The 18,943-nt window shown below is 52.1% G+C and overlaps 1 protein-coding gene across 14 annotated transcripts in view; it reads left to right on the top strand.

The window, feature by feature from the left end:
- Positions 1-18,943, top strand: part of RGS3 (regulator of G protein signaling 3) — a 133,548-nt gene that overhangs the window by 92,941 nt on the left and 21,664 nt on the right. Inside the window, exon 1 of one of the 14 annotated variants that reach the window (XM_028834960.2) lies at positions 7,734-8,184. The exons of 11 other annotated variants lie outside the window; for them this stretch is intronic. In XM_028834960.2, the coding sequence (XP_028690793.1) occupies positions 8,131-8,184 (54 nt within the window). In that variant the 5' untranslated portion in view covers positions 7,734-8,130. Of the gene's footprint in view, positions 1-7,733; positions 8,552-18,943 lie in introns of those variants that run through there. 2 more of the 14 variants (XM_015117036.3, XM_028834961.2) reach the window with 2 other exon arrangements.

Genomic DNA, 18,943 nt, shown 5'->3' with positions numbered 1-18,943 from the left:
GGAGGGATAGCCTTCAGGCCTAGTTGGATTCAGACCCTTGAGCAATGTCACTGAGAACTGGCCTCAGCCTCTTCATCTCTTGGTTCTATTTACTTAGGTGTTAGCTCACTCCCTTAGTGGTAGCAGTGCTGCTGCCAGAAGGGGCAGGGTTATGGCCATGGCCTTGGAGTTGGACTCCCTCAATCATTTCATCAAAGTCCCTGGGCCTGAGCCTCATTGGCCCAAGTAGGATCACAAGCCCATCCCAGCCACTGAGGACAGTGGGATGGGTTAAACTAATGGACTGAGTCCTGGGTCATATGCCTTTCCTTGGAGCAGGAGTTGGGTCGGTTCCTTGTGAATCACCTGGCTTGAGAATGAGAGAAGGAAGGTTAGTTCCTCAAGTGAACGGGGTCTGGTTAGGCAGATCTCAGATGTCCTCTACTTCCTGGCTCATCAACCAGCATGGTCCTCACCCGACAGAGCTGACAGTCTAGTGTGGGGCCAGGACACCAGTCATGAACAGCATATAATAAATCGATGACAGTGGTGACAAAGGGCCTAATGAGAGCGCCTACTGGGAGAACCTGGGGAGAGTTTCTGAGGCAGGGGAGGCTTGGGATGTAAGGATTGTTCTAGGTGGGGACCCTAACGCAGGCCAGCGTAGGCGGGAAGACAAGGAAGGGGAACAGAGCCTGAGATGAAGCTGGAGGTGTGTTCAGGATCAGACAGCGCTGGTCTTGAGAAGCTGTAGGAAGAAGTGTGACTTTATCCTGAGCGCAGGTATTGATGGGTGTTGCTGATGCTGGCCTTATAGGGGAGAATGGTGAGGAGGAAGGCAAGGTGAGAGGCAGGGGGCAGTATGGAGCTATTACCCTCGGCCAGGGAGAACTGATGGCGTCTCGGACTAGGGCGGAGGCACCAGGGATTGAGAGAGGTGAGAGATCCACAGGATGTATAGCAGAAGGGGTCTGCAAAATTCTATGATTAATTTCACGGGGAATGTTTGGGAGAAGAATGGTGCTCAAAAGTCTAGCTGAGGCCAGGCGCGGTGGCTCACGCATCTAATCTCAGCACTTTGGGAGGTCTAGGCGGGTGGATCACTTGAGGTCAGGAGTTCGAGACCAGCCTGGCCAACATGGTGAAACCCTGTCTCTACTAAAAATACAAAAAATTAACCGGGCATGGTGACAGATGCCTGTAATCCCAGCTACTTGGGAGGTTGAGGCAGGAGAATTGCTTGAACCCAGGAGGCGAAGGTTGCAGTGAGCTGAGATTGTGCCATTGCACTCTAGCTTGGGCAACAAGAGTGAAACTCCGTCCTAAAAAAAAAAAATAATAAGTCTAGCTCAGGGAAACAGTTGGTGCCATTCTCTGAGTTGGGAGCAGTGGAGGAGGAGTGGTTTGGGTGGCAGGATTGAGTCCTACTGTATATGTAAGTATCATGATAGGGTCTGAGTTAGTGAGTTCTCGTGAAACAAAGCCATTTAAATCAGGACTCCTTAAGCTACCTATGGTGAGGGGCTTTGACATTTTGTAGCATCACACTGCGTGTGATTTATTATGCTGGCTTGAGAACACCTGAGCCAGCTTATGCCCTATTCAGTGAGACCAGTCCACTCATCTCATGCTTGGACGTGGCAATGTCAAGTCAAAGGTCTTTAAACACACTCAGTCTTGCTACCTATCTCACTGCAGACTGGTAACAAGCAGCCTGTGAACCCATATGGTTCTGCAGAACACATTTTGAGTGGACTGATCTAGTTCAACCCCAGTGCATTTTAGAGACAGGGAAACTGAGGCTTGAAGGTGGTGGGGGGGATTGGCCTTGCCCCAGGGTTCACAGAAGGCAGCAGCAAAGTTAGCATTTCGGTCTTTCCCCCACTGACCCTTTGTTTTGATGGCTTGGGCTCAACTCCAACAGTCCAGGCAGTGGGTGGACCCAGGGGAGTGTGTGGAGAACTGTTTCCAGCAACCAAGGTCACAGGCCTGGTCTCCCCGTAGCTGAGCCAGTGGCTTTGTGCTGAACACTTCCCAGGAACATGGGCTGACAGGACACAGCCCGGCCCTGGAGCTGGCACAAGCACAGTGGGTCGAGGATTGCTCCCAAAACCCCGAAGTCTCCGGCCAGCATGTGGCTGGTTGGACTGGAGCCAGGAAGGGAGACAGTCATGGCTCCCAGCCATCCTGAGCTGCTACAGCTGCCCAAGGTCAGACTGATACTGCTGAGGTGACTGCAAAGCGTGCCCCAGGATGGAGGCAGAATCCAGCCAGCAGCAGGCCTCGGGGATAGCTCTGTAGGGGGACATTTGGTCTCCTGGCTTTTGCTGCATGTGGGCTTCTCCTTGCTGGGTTGGGAGCCACCATTTCCGTTAGCAGGTTGGGAATCGTCCATTGCTGCCTCAAGTTGCTGAGGAAGAGGCAGATATCAAGGGGGAGACAGTTGGGGAATAAGAGATTAGGGGCAGAATATACAGTTAAGAGCATGGGCCTGGGAGCCATGCTGCCTGCTGGGCTTCCGCCTTGTAACTTTTCTATACCTCAGTTTCCTGATCTGTAAGCTGGGCATGATGAGAATAGCCTGTTTATCAAAAAATGGAAATGATTCTCAGCTGTTAGAACACACCAGGCCCTCATCTGTTAGCCCCTCAACAGGTGTTATCACATTTAATTTTACTATTTACATTAACCGTCTCAAGGTGAATTCTGTCTTTTCACAGATGATAGCAACAATGACATCATAGCAATAACAATGATGGCTCTTATTTATTGAGCACTTACTGTGTACCAGGCATTCCACATATACCACGTCATCTAGTCCTCCTCAGGGTCCAGTGAGGCCCATTTTACAGATGAGGAAACTGAGACTCAGAGATAGTAAAGGGCCTTGCCCAGGATGATTCACACTCAGATTGTTTAGACTCCAAAGACTGTGCTCTCTCTAAATTCCACTGGCTGAGCTGATTCCTTTAGTGAGAGGGCCTGGAGGGGCATGGGACTGTCCATGGGAGGGGAGGAGTAGGGCTAGGGCCACTGGACACCCACTTCCTGGTCTCATTTTAGAGATGGAGGACTGAGGTCAGGAAGGGGAAGGGGCTTACCCTGGGTTCTGCAGGCCACAAGCCACAGCTCCCTGTGAACCTGAACCTGAGGATACCTGCTCTGTCTTACCCCACCCCACCACTTGTGGCGGGTGCCGCAGAACAAGGCCCGTGCCACCAGGAAGAGCAAGACCTACACCAAGCAAGCAGTAGGAGAATGTGTCCCTTGCCTGGGTGCTAGGGTCCTAGAGTCCAAAACATGTCAAGGCAGCCCCCGCCTGCAGCATCAGTGGCTTCATCTGCCATGACCGCCTCCAAGTTCCATCCCATGGGTGGGCTGCTCCGGCCAGCTCTGTATCCTTAGTTCCTAGTACCGGCTCCAGCACAGAGCAGGGATTCAGTGGTTATTGAAATAACTAATTAACGTTTCTTGGCCGATTCTGCAGTGGGAGGGCCTTTTTGCATAGAATCTCTAGACCCCCAAACCAGGGCTGTGAGCCCCAGGAAGTAAAAGCTCAGAACTTTCTAAGCGAGTTAGCAGATTCAAAGCTTGGACTGGGGTGGCCATGTACGGACACTTCCACAGAGTTTCAAAGAGCAGCCAGGGGTAGTCACTTTCTTCTGTAGTGAGTTGGGACAGTGGCAGGGCTCTGCAGAAGTTGAAGCCGGTGTGTACCCAGCACAGTCTTGGGGTGTCTGGGGGTGATGAAAGCTAAGCAGCTTAGTAGGGGCAAGGGGCTAGTCTTACTCTGAAGTGCTCTGGAATTCCTGGGACCACACCTTTCCCTGGGTTCTCTCTCTCTCTCTCTCTCTCTCTCTCTCTCTCTTTCTTTTTTTCTTTTTGAAATGGAGTCTCGCTCTGTTGCCCAGGCTGGAGTGCAGTGATGTGATCTCGGCTCAGTGCAACCTTCACCTCCCAGATTCAAGCAATTCTTGTGCCTCAGCCTCCCAAGTAGCTGGGATTACAGGCACATGCCACCATGCCCAGCTACTTTTTTGTATTTTTAGTAGAGATGAGATTTCACCATGTTGACCAGGTTGGTCTCAAACTCCTGACCTCAAGTTATCCGCCTGCCTCCACCTCCCAAACTACTGGGATTACAGACGTGAGCCACTGTGCCCGGCCCCTTCCCTTCCCTTCCCTTCTTTTCTTTTTCTTTTTCTTTTCTTTTCTTTTTTCTTTTCTTTTCTTTCTCTCTCCCTCTCTCTCTCTCTCTCTCTCTCTCTCTCTCTCTCTCTCTCTCTCTCTCTCACAGGGTCTTGCTCTGTCACCCAGGTGGGAATGCAGTGGCACAATTATCATGGCTCACTGCAGCCTCAACCTCCTGGACTCAAGCATCCTCCCACTTCAGCCTCTTGAGTAGCTGGGATCACAGGCACACACCACCATACCCAGCTAATTTTTACTTTTTTAAATTAATTTATTATTTTTTTTGTAGAGATGGAGTCTTCCTATGTTGCCCAGGCTGATCTCAACCTCCTGGGCTCAAATGATCCTCCCACCTCCGCCTCCCAAAGTGCTGAATTACATGCTCATGATGGGGTCTTGGGAGCATAAACTCACAAGGTGCATTAGTCTTCACGCAGTGGAAGCAGTAAAGGAAGACAGTGGAAACCTCGCTGTGGTGTGGCCTGTAGGGGAACAGCCTGTCTCTGGCACCTGGCTGCATCCCAGGCTGTTGCTGCATCTCTGTCTAAAGACCTGGGCTCTGCTTGAGGGTACTGTATTCCAAAAATAGGAGGCGGGTCCCTGCTGAACCTCCTTGGTTCTAGCCCTGGGAGCTGCTGCCAACCTGTGTGAACAGTGGGGAGTTTGTTCTCCACCACATCCCCAGGGCCCAGCACAGTGCCTGACCTGTGTGGTTGGGCTGTACAGTTCTCCGTGTAACTGATGGGCTCATCTGTTCCATGGGCTGCCCTGGGCCATGGTGCAGGACACAGTAGAAAGTGAACTGGGCTTCATCTGTAGCCCTGCACTTACTAGAGTGTGACCTTAGGCAGGTTTCATAGTCTCTCTATGCCTCTGCTTACACATCCATAAAATGGGGATATTAGAAATCATATCTGAGGCCGGGCGCGTGGCTCTTGCCTGTAATCCCAGCACTTTGGGAGGCTGAGATGGGCAGATTGCTTGAGGCCTGCAGCAGTTCGAGATCAGCCTGGCCAACATGGCAAAACCCCATCTCTACTAAAAATGCAAAAAATCAGCTGGGTGTGGTGGCGCACGCCTGTAGTCCCAGCTACTTGGGAGGCTGTGGCACAAGAATTGCTTGAACCCAGGAGGCGGAGCTTGCAGTGAGCCAAGATCGTGCCACTGCACTCCAGCCTGGGTGACAGAGCAAGACTCTGTCTCAAAAAAAAAAAAAAAGAAAGAAAGAAAGAAATCATATCTGATAGGATTATGAGGATTTAATCAATCAATCAGTATTCAGAAAGTACTTAGATCAGTGCTATCATGTGTCAAATAAGTGTTTGTTATGTGAAATATGTGGATCAGTGACTGGGGCCCAGGTCCTGAGTGCCCGGGTGCTGACCCCTGGGCCTGTAGGCCGCCTAGATCTTACTGAACAGCACAATCATTTATGTACCTCTGAGAAGCATTGGGATGTGGTGAAAGGAGCACTGGACTGGGAGTTAGCAATCCCAGCCCTGCCACTCAGTTGCTGTGTTTCCTTGGGAAAGCTACTTTCCCTCTCTGGGCCTCAGTTTCACTGGCTGTAAATGGGAAACAACAGTGAAAGATCTCTGAGGGCCCTCTGGCTTAGACAGCTTGGCTGCCAGTGACTCCCCTATCCTGCCCTAGGCTATACACTGGGAGGCCCCCCAACCCTGCTGATTTGTGTCTGGAGCTATGGGAGGCAGAGGGAAGTGCCCCAGGGCTCCTCCAGTCATGGGATGCTCTCCTATCCAGGCCTGGCAGGCTCTGGGCCTTGGGGCACTGAGCTGCTCTACCCTTTCCTCACCATACTATGGTCCAGAGCATTGATGAATGTATTCTGGACTCGTTCTGGACCTAGCACACTGGGTTGGCAGAGCTGCTTTGCCCATCACAGCATAGGGTGTAATTTTGGAGTCATTAGTCTCACTCCATGGCTAATGTCTGCCTCCCTCACTGTACTGTCAGCTTTGTGAATGCAGGGCCCAGCCTATCAGTTCTCCACCACATCCCTGGTGCCCAGCACAGTGCCTGGCACACAGTCTATGCTCTGTAACTGTTTGTTGATTGAAAGAAGGTGACAACTCAGCTGAAGCTCAAGGGCACCTCTGACATGAAGGAATCCTATATTCAGGCTCCCCACCTTAAGAAAATCTTATCCCATGCACCAGAAATTCCATCCTGGAAACCAGCCAGCCTCATTGGTGATTGGTCAGCTCCATTGGAATTGGCCATCTCTTGAGACTCACCTCCTTAGCTTCCCAGGCCAAGGGTGAATCCTGCTTTTCAGGAGCCAGCAGGATGACAGCCTTCCAATCTAGAAGGTTCCTGGGCCCTGCAAGGACTGCCTTGGTTCTGCCCCCAGGGACAAGATGAAACACTGGTTGGAGTTTGTGAGTGACCAACTCAGAGGAGGGCGAGTCGACCTGATAAAGAATGTTTTCTTGTAGCAGTGTTCATGTGTATGCTTGTGTGTGTGAGAGAGTCAGGAACAGAGAGTCAGAGATAGACAGAGGCAGGGCTACAGGCAGAAACATCCCGACACCCTGGGGGGGTCTCTACCATAGGGAGAGAAAGAGACAGAGAGACTGTGCTTCAGCCTAGGTGGCCAAGGTGGGCGGGCTGGGCACGGGAAAATAGAGGCTCCTTCAGTCCATTTTCTCTGTGCCATCATCCCAGGATGCCTGCTGCTCTGGTGGGAGCCAGTCACATGTTGGGCATTCCCAACTTGGGTCTCAGGGACAGCCCAGGGTACATTTGTTGACATCGTGACAAGCTGCAGTGCCAGAGAACAGCTCTGTGCTGGCACAGCAGCGTCTTGCAGTTGTCGGGCTGTATGGTGGTTAAGAGTGGGCAAGGTGAGTAGGATCAAGTAGTTTTCAGTCCTGGCTATACAGCCAACTGGCTGTGTGACTGTGAGCAACTTCCTTTGCCATTCTGTACCTCGAACTCTTCATCTGTAACTGGGATAATCATAGTCCTCCTCACAAGCTGCTGGTGAGGATTCAGTGAATTAATGCAGGCAGAGCTCTGGGAACAGGGCCTGGCACGGAGTTCATGGTCAAGAAAGGGTAGCCAAGAGCCAGCTCAGAGAATCCTCTATTCATCCCACAGGTGGGTGGGTCAAGGTTAGCAGCCCCATTTTACAGGTGAAGAAACTGAGGCTCAAAGAGGGGCAGGAACTTGTTCAGTGACACCCAATCAACTAGTGCTGGAGCTGGAACTGGAGCTGGGGACCCTCTCCTCCCAGTCCAGGACTTGTTCCACTGCCCCCGCAGTTCCTCCTTGGGGATGTCTCTCATTCACTAATTGTAATGGGCTGTTACAGTCCAAATTGCCCTCCCAGCTGTCTGTCTCCAGGAGAGGAAGCCCCAAGTTCTCTTTCCACCTAGGATTCCCCAGAGTTTAGCATTCAAAGATTCAGCTGTGTGCTGGGAAGGGACTGAAGCTGCCACCCGTCCCCCACCCTGGGGGCGGTCACATTCTGGAAGTCAGCGTGTGCTGGCTTCAGGACCCTGGGTTCAGTTGTAGCCTCCCATTGGGACAGGAACGGCATCGGGGTGGGGGTGTGACAGGGAAGCCTCGGTGATGATTGGCTTGGTCTTGTAGGGAGCGGCTGCCGGCAGGCTGGCTGGAGGCGGCTTTGCGCTGCCCCAGCCTGGGAGCCCTCAGGATGTGTGTGGGGTGGAGCCTGCTAGGGATCCCAGTGCCACGGGGTGCTGTTGTGAGGGATGGACGCCTCTCCCCCTGGAGCAGCACTTTGGGGCCAGCTTGGGCCCTGGGGACAAGCCGCAGGGGACCCACAGCCCATGCGTGTGAGCATGTAACCCGGGAGCCAGCTGGGCCCCTCGCAGGGTGGGCAGAAGGACGGGCTGGCCCAGGACTCTTCTTTGAGACATCCCGGACTCCATCTCGGATGAAAGTGCTTTGAGAAACCACAGAGTTTTCTGTTTAATGGAAGAAAGAAAAACAGCCTCTCTCCAGAGTGGCGGTGGCCGGCTGGACAGGGTGTGTGTTTGGGAAAGACGCTGGAGGAGGAGGAAGAGGAGGAGGACAAGTAGGAGGAGGAAGAGGAGGAGGGATGGGTGATGCAAGGGTTTTTAAAGCGCTACCTAGATGTGGGAGGTGGAACCTGGTCATTTGGTTCTGCTTTTCCTAGCAGGTATTGCTCCCTTGGGGAACTTGGGTAAGTCCATAAATAGCTCTGCTGACACAAAGGAGCTCTGTCTGGGGAAGGCGGCCGCTTGACACGGCCGCCAGGAGCTGCCACAGCCACGGCCGCCCGCCTGCGGGAGGAGCCGGGTGGAGACCCGGGCGGGCGAGCTGGCAGGAGCAGCAGCCAGGAGCCGCCTGGGTTCCTGCTGGAGTATGCTGGGTAGGTGCCTTGGTGACAGGACTGTGTATGTGGCGGGCGGGAGTCCAAGCCACCCTGTGCCCCTGTTTCTATTGTTTCTTCCCCAGGGCAGCCATTGATAGGCATGTTGCAACCAAACCATTTGTGCTCTGTTCTGAGATAGCTCTGTGTGTGTGTGTGTGTGTGTGTGTGTGTGTGTGTGTGTGTCTGTCTGTCCAGCTGTCTGTCTCAGGGGCTGGGAGCCCTGCAGGTTTGGGGGGATGCTTCTTCTGTTGGCTGCTCCCCACTTCTAGGCTGGCCAGCCAGCTTTTCTTTCTGGGAGAAACAAGAAATGTTTGGTGGCCAAGAAGTCAGGACACTGCACGGGAGGGGAGCGCTCAGTCAGCAGGGTTTGCTATTGTGTCAGGGGTGCTGGCCGCACACCAGGCACCAGGGATGGAAGCTTGTGTCTAGTTTCACTGGCGGGGGAAGAGATGGTCTCTGGAACTAGTCTCAGTGGGTAGCCTTTGGTCCCAGAGACGGTCTCTGCTGAAATGTCCACTGGAAGCACAAGCAAAGATGCTTTGCCTCCAAGCTCCAACCCCGTGGGAGAGGACCTGCACCTGCTTCCTTGGCTCCAGCTGAGACCCAATCAGGCAGGAGGTGGTGGGAGAGACAGGCTCACACCACAGAGTTGGCCACTGTGAGCAGACAGAAGCTAATTATTTTCCCAGCCTGGAGGGTCCACATCTCTATTCTTGTTCCGGGGTGTCCAGGAAGAACCCTTGAACCCTAGGACTCAGGGCAGGAGGATAAACCTGGACCCAGAAAGGGAGGAGCCTAGTCCAAGTTTGAGCAGCAGGTCTCTGGCTGAGCAGGACCAGGATGGAGGACTTCTGCCTCCTAGAACAGCAAGAACAGGATATGTGGGAAATCATTTCCCTGACCTGAGCTAAGCATTATAATTCAACTTTAAATCTGACCCTCCTGGCCTGAGAAGCTTGGTACACCAGGCCCCGCAGCGATGCTTGAAAACTTTCCACATCCTGCTGCCCTCAGGCCTTCTGGCTGTGTGGCTATCTGGCTCCCTCTCCCAGTGCTAGAGTGGGTACATCTCCTCGAGGGAAGGAGCTGCAGAGGCTGCCCTGCTGGTGCCTGCGGGATCCCAGCCAGGGCACTGCAGGCATAGTCAAAGTTTCCACCAAGGCCCCTTGAGTCCTCTGCGCCCAGCCAAGGGGCACCTCCCCTTTTCCCTAGCCCTAGCACGTGGTGTGGCTTAGCCTAGGACAGGCCCTTCAGGGAGCCGAGTTCCACAACAGGGCTCATTGCAAGCCCAGACTGGCTTCTGAGAAGCAGGCAGATGGTGAAGATGAGGCAGTTGAGGCAAGTGACCACTCCTCATGAGAGGTCTCCAGGGCTTTAAGCCAGAAATTGTTGATGGGGCTTCTGATTATAAGTACGTGGTATCAGTGAAATCATTGCACTTCCAGGCTTCCTTGCCTTTGCACATGCTGTTCCGGCTACCTGGAAACCCCTCCCCTCCTCTCCCCTTCTCTCCCCTCCTTTCCCCCCCCGCTCCCCTCCCCTCCCCTCCCCTCCCCTCCCCTTCCCTCTCCTCCCCTCCCCTCTCCTTCCCTCCCCTTTCCATGTCTTATTCTATCCAAACTTCCACAGCTAGAGCAAATACTCCAGCCAGAATGAGTCTGTCCATTGGTGGTGGTACCCATGAATATTGTTTTGTATCCTATTTATGCAGAATCTGGGCCTTATTCATCCCTTAGTCGCAAGGACCTAGCCAGGGGCCTGGGGCATGGTTGGAGAGGGGCTTTGCATTGTCCTGGCTAGGGCAGGTTTTCTTTGAGGACAAACACTGACGTGCAAGTCAGCTGTGTCTGCCCATCTCCTAGCTCTGTGCCTGGCATAGAGGGCCTGTCAGGGAGTCCCTTTAGGAGAGGCCTAGGCTCTGAATGTCAAAGTTGTGTCCATAGGGCCAAGGGATGTGGGCTGGGTTTGATAGGAGGTGAGGTGGGGAGGATTTTGGCTTCATCGTGGCAGGGACCATAGGGAGAATCCACTCAGGGGTCATGCTGGGCTAGGTGGTATCCACAACATAGCCTGGGCCGTGACGAGTGGAGGGGTATCCCTGGCTGGTTGAAATGCAGTGCTCAAGGTCCTTTGAACAGACTACAGGGGGTTGGAGCTCAGCTCCCTGGACCCTCTTGGGATGGTGCCAACCAGAGTAGGTCTGGGGGGATTGATCCTCAAGTCAGTGGTCTGTGTGGCTCCCTCAGAACAGGCACAGCTGAGGAGAGAGTGCCTAGCCCCAGCTGGGTCCCTGGGGGCCAACAGCTGCCTCCCATGTGGCCTCTTAAGGCCCTGGAGATGGCAGTCTCTTTGCCTTCTATTAGGTTGGTGTAAAAGCAACTGCGGTTTTTGCCATTAAGAGTAATGTAAAACCACAATTACTTTTGCACCAACCTAATAGATAGCTAGATAGAGAACTGAGGCAGGAGAGGAAGGACTTGCCTGAGGTGACGTGCGACTCAGCAGGAAAGCAGAGATAAAAGCTCAGGTTCCCCAACCCAGGCCTCTCTGTACTGCACCAACTGGCTGTCTGAGTATCCAGGTTTCATCCTGGGGCTCTCTTTTTCTGGACTCACCAGTTACATGTCCCTTTTGGACCTTCGGGCTTACTGACTAGAGCCCTGCTATCCTCTGGGAAAAGCAGCATGTGCAATAGACAAAGCCCTTGGTCGGTGGGCTGGAGACTGCAGCACCTTCTAGTCCCTTCTTACTGATGATCTCAGGCAAATATGCCTTGTTTCTCACCTCAGTTTCCCCTTTGTAGCAACCAGGGACTGGGCCAAGTATTGCCAGGTGCCTTCCAAATATCCAGTTCTCTGATTCTCTGCAGGCGGTTTCCTCTTCCTGGCTTCCAAGAGTCAATGGTCAGGGCCAGGGCTTGGTGCAGCAGGGAAGTAGCCCCCAGCCTGTTCCCCAGGTGCCTCTGGGCAGGAGGCTTCTCATTGCAAGCTGCAGCCCAAGCCGAAGCTGGGAGGTTCGTTGTTGTTTGTGGAGCCAGATGGTTTCCAAGATGTCATTGCTTAGGGAAAACCATCATTCCTCCCAGGAATAAACAAGGCTGCTTATGGCTCAGCCCCCTAAGCCTGGAGAAGCTGGAGCCACTCACAGCAGACCAGCCAGGCTCAGCCCCATGGAGTGCTGCCTGCCCCTACACAACCAGCTGTACCCTGGCTTCCAGGATTGGAGTGGGGATGGGGGCAGGATGGTGGGAGGGGTGTTAGAGCCATAAGCCTCTTGGGAAATCAGAGCTTCCAGGCACAGACGAGAGGGAAGAGGGTCCCAGGATACCCTCTTCCTTCTGGCAGTGGGCCTAAGTCATCACTTGAGATGTATGGATAGCTGTCAGGTATGCCCTGTGCTCCAGATGGCCAGGGCTTCTCCCCTCTCCCTGCCCTCCATGGGCCAGCCCGCTTGCACCTGGCACCATGGCTCAGGCTGCTGCTGGAGAACTGTCAGCGGCTCCCAACTTAGAAAGGGGGGTGTGCAGGAAGTTATTTGGAACTGGGCATGCTTTTCACTACATAACCAGGGCTCTCTGTGGTGTCCTCAGTTACCTCTTACTGGGGTTAGCTTTGGGCAAATAGCAGAGCTTGGGGACTTGGGGAAGGGTGGCAGAGGGTAAGGGAACAAGGGGAGAGGCAGAGAAAGGTCTTGGTAGCGCCTCTGGGGAACAAATGACTGGCAGGAACCTTGACAGCAGGCTGGAGGCAGCCAGGAGAAGGACTGTGGAATGGGAGGTGGCATGGCTGTGCCACCCGTCAAGTCAAGGGTTGTAAGCAATGTCCAGCCAGAACATGAAATCTTCACTTCTGAGACCTCACTTCCTGCAGTTAGTTCCCAGTTGATTCAAACAGCAGCAGCTCTGTACTGTACTCTCTGCCTCTCTCCCTTCCTTGTCTTCCTTCCTTCCTTCCTTCCTTCCTTCCTTCCTTCCTTCCTTCCTTCCTTCCTTCCTTCCTTCCTTCCATGTGTGTTAAGCACCTACTGTGTGCCATGTACTTGCAAATTACTGGAGGCATAGATCTAAAAGTTCCAATCTTTAATCTAGTGCCAGGATGGTCAGGTAATGGACATTAACAATACAGCTTTAATGGAGAGGCACGGGGTGGTGGGGGGGAGCTGTGGGACCCACCAGGGAAGCACCCAGTTCAGACTGGGAGCCTCAGCAAAGCTTCCTACAGGAGGTGAAGCTGAAGGTGATTGTACAGATTCTTGCCCTTTGAAGAGCAGGTCTCCATTCCAGTCTATCCACCCCTCTGAGATGTAGACGTGATTCCCTCCATGGAAATTGTTTTTGTGAGTCCAGCCTCATGCTCCTCCTTGTCTAGGGAGGTTGTATAGGAATATGGGCTCTGGACTTGAGGGAAGGCTCTCTCCTACCTTACAGTCGTGTGCTCTTGGACAAGAATGGAGCTTCTCCTACCTTCATGTCCTTGAGCAGTGGTCTAGTCTCCTCGGGTTAAATGAGATGATAGCTGTAAAACACTTAGACATGTTTCATGTGAATGGACTCTGTGTCCTGCTAGCAGTGGGAGTGCCACTAGCGCCTATCTCATGGGTGGCTGTAATTAAATGCAGCGATGTACGTGAGGCGCTTGGCATGAGCAGGCATTCAGGAGGCAGCACGGCAGCGTTTTGCTGGAGGGAAGCAGTTGGAATGCGCAATCAGAGATGTGTACAAAGCAAGGAACTCACTGAGGAGCAGTGAGCCTCAGCCCAGGTAGCAGAGGAGGAGACACTGGGATGAGGGGTTTTATTTGTTTTTAAAATAAACCTTTTAAATCGAAGTATAGCATACTTCCAGAAAAATCAGAAGAATATAGCCAATGAATTTTCACAAACCATACACCCCATCCAGGTCAAGAAATAGAACATTCTGGTACCCTAGGAATCCCCACAAATAACCCTCTTTTAGCTTCTGTGACCTCAAAGGTAACCCCTGTCCTGACTTCCTTTTTTTTTTTTTTTTGAGGCAGAGTCTCACTCTGTTGCCCAGGCTAGGGTGCAGTGCACTGCAACCTCCATCTCCCAGGTTCAAGCAATTCTCCTGCCTTAGCCTCCCCAGTAGCTGGGATTACCAGCGCGTGCCACCATGCCCAGCTAATTTTTGTATTTTTAGAGACGGGGTTTCACCATGTTGGCCAGGCTGGTCTCGAACTCCTGACCTCAGGTGATCCGCCCTTCTCGGCCTCCCAAAGTGCTGGGATTACAGGCATGAGTCACTGTACCTGGCCCTTGTCCTGACTTCTCTCATTGATGAGTGTAGCCTATCCTTTGTGTAAATGGAATCATTGAGTACATATTATTTCATGCTGACTTCTTTCGATCAGCATTTTGATGGCAAGATTCATCAATAATATTGTATCAAGTTGTATTTTGTTTATTCTTGTTGCTCTGTGGTATTTCCTTGTATATACCACCACAGTTTAATCTACTGTTGATGAACATTTGTGTTGTTTACAGTTTGAGACTATAATGAATGGTGCTGCTATGAATATTCTCATACATATCTTTTGATATACTATGGATGCTTCTGTTGGGTAAATACTTAAGTTTTGCAATTGCTGAGTCATAGAGTTGTACAGAGTTAGATTTAGTAAATACCATGATATTATTTTCCAAAGTGTGACGGGAATACACTCACTTCAAGCTGTACATGAAAGAGCCTGTTATTCCATGTCCGTACCAACATTATTGGTATTAGATATTGTGATATCTAATTGTGGCTTTAATTTGAACATCCTTGATGTCTGGTGAGGTCGAGTCCCTTTTTCATGTGTTGACTAGCCATTTGGATGACCTCTTTTGAAAAGTGCCTGTTCAAGTCTTTCCCTCATTTTCCTATTGGATTTTTTTTTTTCTGATTAATTTGTAGGAGCTTAAACAATATTGTAGATATGTGTTTATTGTTGGATATGCACATTCCAAATATCTCTTCCCACTCTGGGATTTGCCTTTTCCCTCTCTTAAGGGTATATTTGAAGAACACAAGTTCTTAATTTTAACGCAGTCCAATTTGTTAATCTTTTTTCTTTTATGGAGAGTGTTTGTTGAGTCCTGTTTCTTTGCTTATTACAAGGTTATGGACATATACTTTTATGTATTCTTTTAGATGTTTTATGTTTCATATTTAGATCTAAAATCCACTTGAAATAGATTTTTGTCCGCTATATGAAGTACAGGTCAAGACTCATTTTCTCTGGATAAATATTCAATGTATTCAAAATCTAGCCTGTCTCACTATAGGGCAATGGCACCTTTGTCAGAAATTGAGGGGCAATACATGTGTGGGTCACTTGAATTTTTTGTTTGTTTGTTTGTTTGTTTGTTTTTTTTTGAGACGGAGTCTCGCTGTGTCGCCCAGGCTGGAGTGCAGTGGCGCGATCTCGGCTCACTGCAAGCTCCGCTTCCCGGGTTCACGCCATTCTCCCGCCTCAGCCTCCGAGTAGCTGGGACTACAGGCGCCCGCCACCACACCCGGCTAGTTTTTTGTATTTTTAGTAGAGACGGGGTTTCACCATGTTAGCTAGGATGGTCTCGATCTCCTGACCTCGTGATCCACCCGCCTCGGCCTCCCAAAGTGCTGGGATTACAGGCTTGAGCCACCTCGCCCGGCCTAAAGGTGGACGGGGGAGGGGAAGGTGCTCTAGGCAGGACGTATGGTGTGAGCATAGGTTTAGAGGAGCCTGAGGGTAGAGTGTATCAGACTGGCTGGAGGGAAAGGAGGAGAAACAGTGTGGTGGAGAGGTTGGCGGGGGCAGAACACACAGGGTTAGAGGATGGGACTTTATCCTAAAGGGATGGAGGCATTTTGAGCAGGAGAACAATATAGGCAAGTTGGTGCAGGGCTGAGGGAGATAAGATAAAGTCTTATGACAGATGGAGGCAGGTGGGTGGGTTTGGAGAAGATGGTAAATTCAGCCAAACCTAACCCTGACATCACCCCCAAGCAGAGATAGGGTGCGCCTGCCTCAGAAGGCAGCAGTGAGGCCAAGGGTACCAGAGGCTTGGGAGGGTGACCTTCAGCCACAGGGTTGTGGCTTAGTCTCATGTCCACATGTCCATTCTGGTGTCCTCGAGTGAAAAAGACTCTTTTTTCTGGGTGGACCCCCACCACCACCCAGTTCCCCCAGAGCTGCAGGCCCTGAAAGAGGAGGGCAGTGGGGCAGACTGGGGCAGACAGAAAAGGAAGGTAGCATATCTGGAAAGGGGGACCTTTCTGTTCCTCCTGCCCTTGATGCCCCCACAAGGAGACCTGGCTATGCCTTGGGCCCTGAACTCTGATCTTTCTAGGCTAGCTGAGATGCAGAGCTGGACAGACATGCTGGGGAGAGCAAGACCCAGTGAGGGGAGTGATTTGGCCCAGGCCATGCAGTGAGCCAGTCTGACCCAACCTAGGGGCAGGCTGAGCACAGACTCGTCTGCCTTCTCAGCTTCCAAGTTTCCTTCCCTGAAACCTGCAACTAATAGGACTCCTGTTCTAGGCTGCTGTAAGGGTCAGAATATGCCAAGTGCCCTGTCCCGGAACTGGATGCAGGAGAGGGAGCTGATGATGTCAATGATCATGATGAGAGTAACAATTATGATTATAGAAATTGCAGATGCTTATTGAGCACTTACTAGGTGCCAGGCCCTATGCTAAGCCCTCTCCACAGAGCTGTGATGTAGATACTCAGTATTCACATTGCCATTTTACAGATGAGGAAACCTGAATAGGTTAAGCAGCCTGTGCAGTGCATTGACCTAGGAGGTGGCAGAGCCAGGGTTTGAAGCTAGATTTGCTGGTCTCCAAGCCCCAGTTCTTCATCAGCAATAGGCTTCCTTCCTTCCACCTCTGGCTTTCAGTTGTCCCTATTCTCAGAGCTGTTGCTTGGAGTTAAAACCTTAGTTTTTGAGTTGGTCCCTGGTGCCCACTCATGAGAGAGTCAAGCTGTGGAGAGGAAGGCAAGGAGCAGAGGCGCACCACCATGGGCTACTGTGTGCCAGGCACTGCCTCCGTATGCCCCATAGCAGCCCTGTGAGGAAGCGGCATACTGGCTGTGAGGGAGGTGGCACATGGGTAGGAAGTAGGATTCACCCCCAGGCCCTCCTGCTTCCAAATGCTGACCTCATGACTGCAGCGCTATTTGTGTCCTTCCCTGAGGTCGTCCTGGCATGGCAGAGCTTCTTTGATTAACCTAGTATAAAACATCACAGAGAAGCCATACGCTTCTAGCTCTCCCCACCTGGAAGGGGCCCCGGGAGGGAGAGGATTTGGGAGGGTCACCAGGTGTACAGAATTCTGCACTGCCCCTCCCAACACCAGGTGTCATTTTCCTGCCCCTCAATATCCAACCATGTGGAGTTTGAGCAGGGCCCCTGTGTCTGGTATTGCTCACTATTGCCTAGCACAGAGCCTGGCCCAGGTTTGTCCTCAGGAAGCATCCTTTGAAGGAAGGGAAGGAGGAAGTGAAGAGAGCAGGAAAGGAGATCACAGAGGAGTAGAAAGAGCAGGGCTTTGGAGTCAGGCAGACAGTGGTTTCAATTCTGACTCTTCCACTGACTTGCTTTTTGATCTTGTGTAAGTTACTTAACATCTCTAAGTCCTAGTTTTCTTATTAAAAATGATACTGATCTCACAGGATTGTTGGAAGTAGAGCCTAAAGTATAAAGCAACTGTCACAGTGTGCGGCGTGCAGTAGATGCTCAGTTAATGATCTCTCTCTCTCTCTCCTCTTTGTCATCATTATCTGTTTCAAACACCTCTAGCTTTACCTTCCCTACCTCTGCAGCACTAAGTAAAACTGCTTTCAGGGTAACATCAGAATTCCTTAATATATCCATGCTCCTGCCCCATCCACCTCCACTTCCTTGAATGTTCCCTGCTGGCTCTGGCTCAGCCTGGAATATCCTGTCCCATCTTTTCCCCCATTACCTCCTCCCAGAGCCATCCTAGTTGTCCCTGCTGCCTCTACTTCCACAGCCTCCTAGGGTGGTAGCAGGTGGGTGAGAGATTGATCTGGCACCTCCAAGGCAGGGAACATGGCTTGCTGCTGTTTGGCAGCAATAGCCAGCACAGGCCCTGGCACATGGCTGCAGCTGTGTCGGTATTTGCTGAGTAAGTCTTGAGGGAAATGGTGTGAATAAGCCAGACATGATTCTGACGAGCCAAACAGGACCTGCCCAGGGCCATGACAGCAGGGCAGGCTGGGTCTTGGCAGGGCAGCAGAGAGCCTTCTAGCCAGGGCATCCGAGGCAGATTGAACCAGTCCTCACAGGGATAGGCAGGAAGTGGACTTGAGGGATAGAGAGCTTAGGGAAATGAGATGGCCCCAGCACACACACACACGGAGCAGGCAGAAGAGCAGAGTGTCGGGTGGGAAGGGGAGTGAGGATGGATCCCACAGGCGAACCGATTCCTCAGCAGAGCCCCAGGGGGGCCTGGAGTTCCCCTTCTTACAAGGTGTCAGTCACTACTAGCTCAGGAAGAGACTGGGAACTCCCCTGCTCTCAACTCTCAACTCCCTGCCTTTCAGAGAAGAGAGTTGGAGGTGTCGAAGGGGTGTTTGGGGTGGTGGGTGGGGACAGAGACTACGAGTCCACCCCACATTGAAGCAGTGGTGTCAGAAACAGAGGCGAGAGGAGAAGGGGCCTGGTGGGGGGGTGACAGGGCAACACCGTGCTGAAACCCAGACCCCAGGAGCCGCCTCCCCACCCAGGGAGAAGCTGGGCATCCAGGCAGGTGGTGGTGGGTCTCCAGCAGGCTGCAAATGGCATGTCCTTCTGGCTTGGTCAGGCGATAGCCAAGAGTAGGGAGGGTTTCTGAGGGGCCCTCCTATCTCCTCTTTCCTCAGGGATTCCCTTTCCGTGAGTGTTGGCTTTGTCCCTGTGCAGGGGTGAGCTAACCCTCTGTTCCTCAGTATTGCTTTCTGTATAGTGGGTGCGCTCCCTGCTGTGGTGTGCCGCCCTCCTGAACCTCTGACAGAGGAGCTTCAGTCTGTGGTTGAATTCCTCCTTTGCCCCTCTCTCCTCCTGCAGTTGGGCCTCTGTTTGGGAAACATGAATGGGTAGCTGCCTCCAGGGAACTTGCCAGCCCCCAATCCTGCTCCAAGGTCATGCCTCTTCTGCATAGGCTCCTCATTATAGAGAGGGTTTTATGTGTTAGAACTGGTCCTGGGCAAGGTTCTGGGCTGGATTTTAGTGCTGATTCTGTTGTATGACCTTGGCCTTATCACTTCCCTTCTCTGGGCCTCACATAACAGACAGTTACCTTGCCTGTTACCTGATGCCACTCTCTAGAATTGTCTTGGGAGTCAGAAAAAAGTAAAAAGGCCTGGGCCTTACTCGTAGGGAATGTGATGCAGTAGGTCT

The sequence above is a fragment of the Macaca mulatta genome, chromosome 15, assembly GCF_049350105.2.
Source record: "Macaca mulatta isolate MMU2019108-1 chromosome 15, T2T-MMU8v2.0, whole genome shotgun sequence".
Taxonomy (NCBI): Eukaryota; Metazoa; Chordata; class Mammalia; order Primates; family Cercopithecidae; genus Macaca; species Macaca mulatta.
Note: the sequence above shows the minus strand (reverse complement) of the source record. Positions and strands in the feature narration are given on the sequence as shown.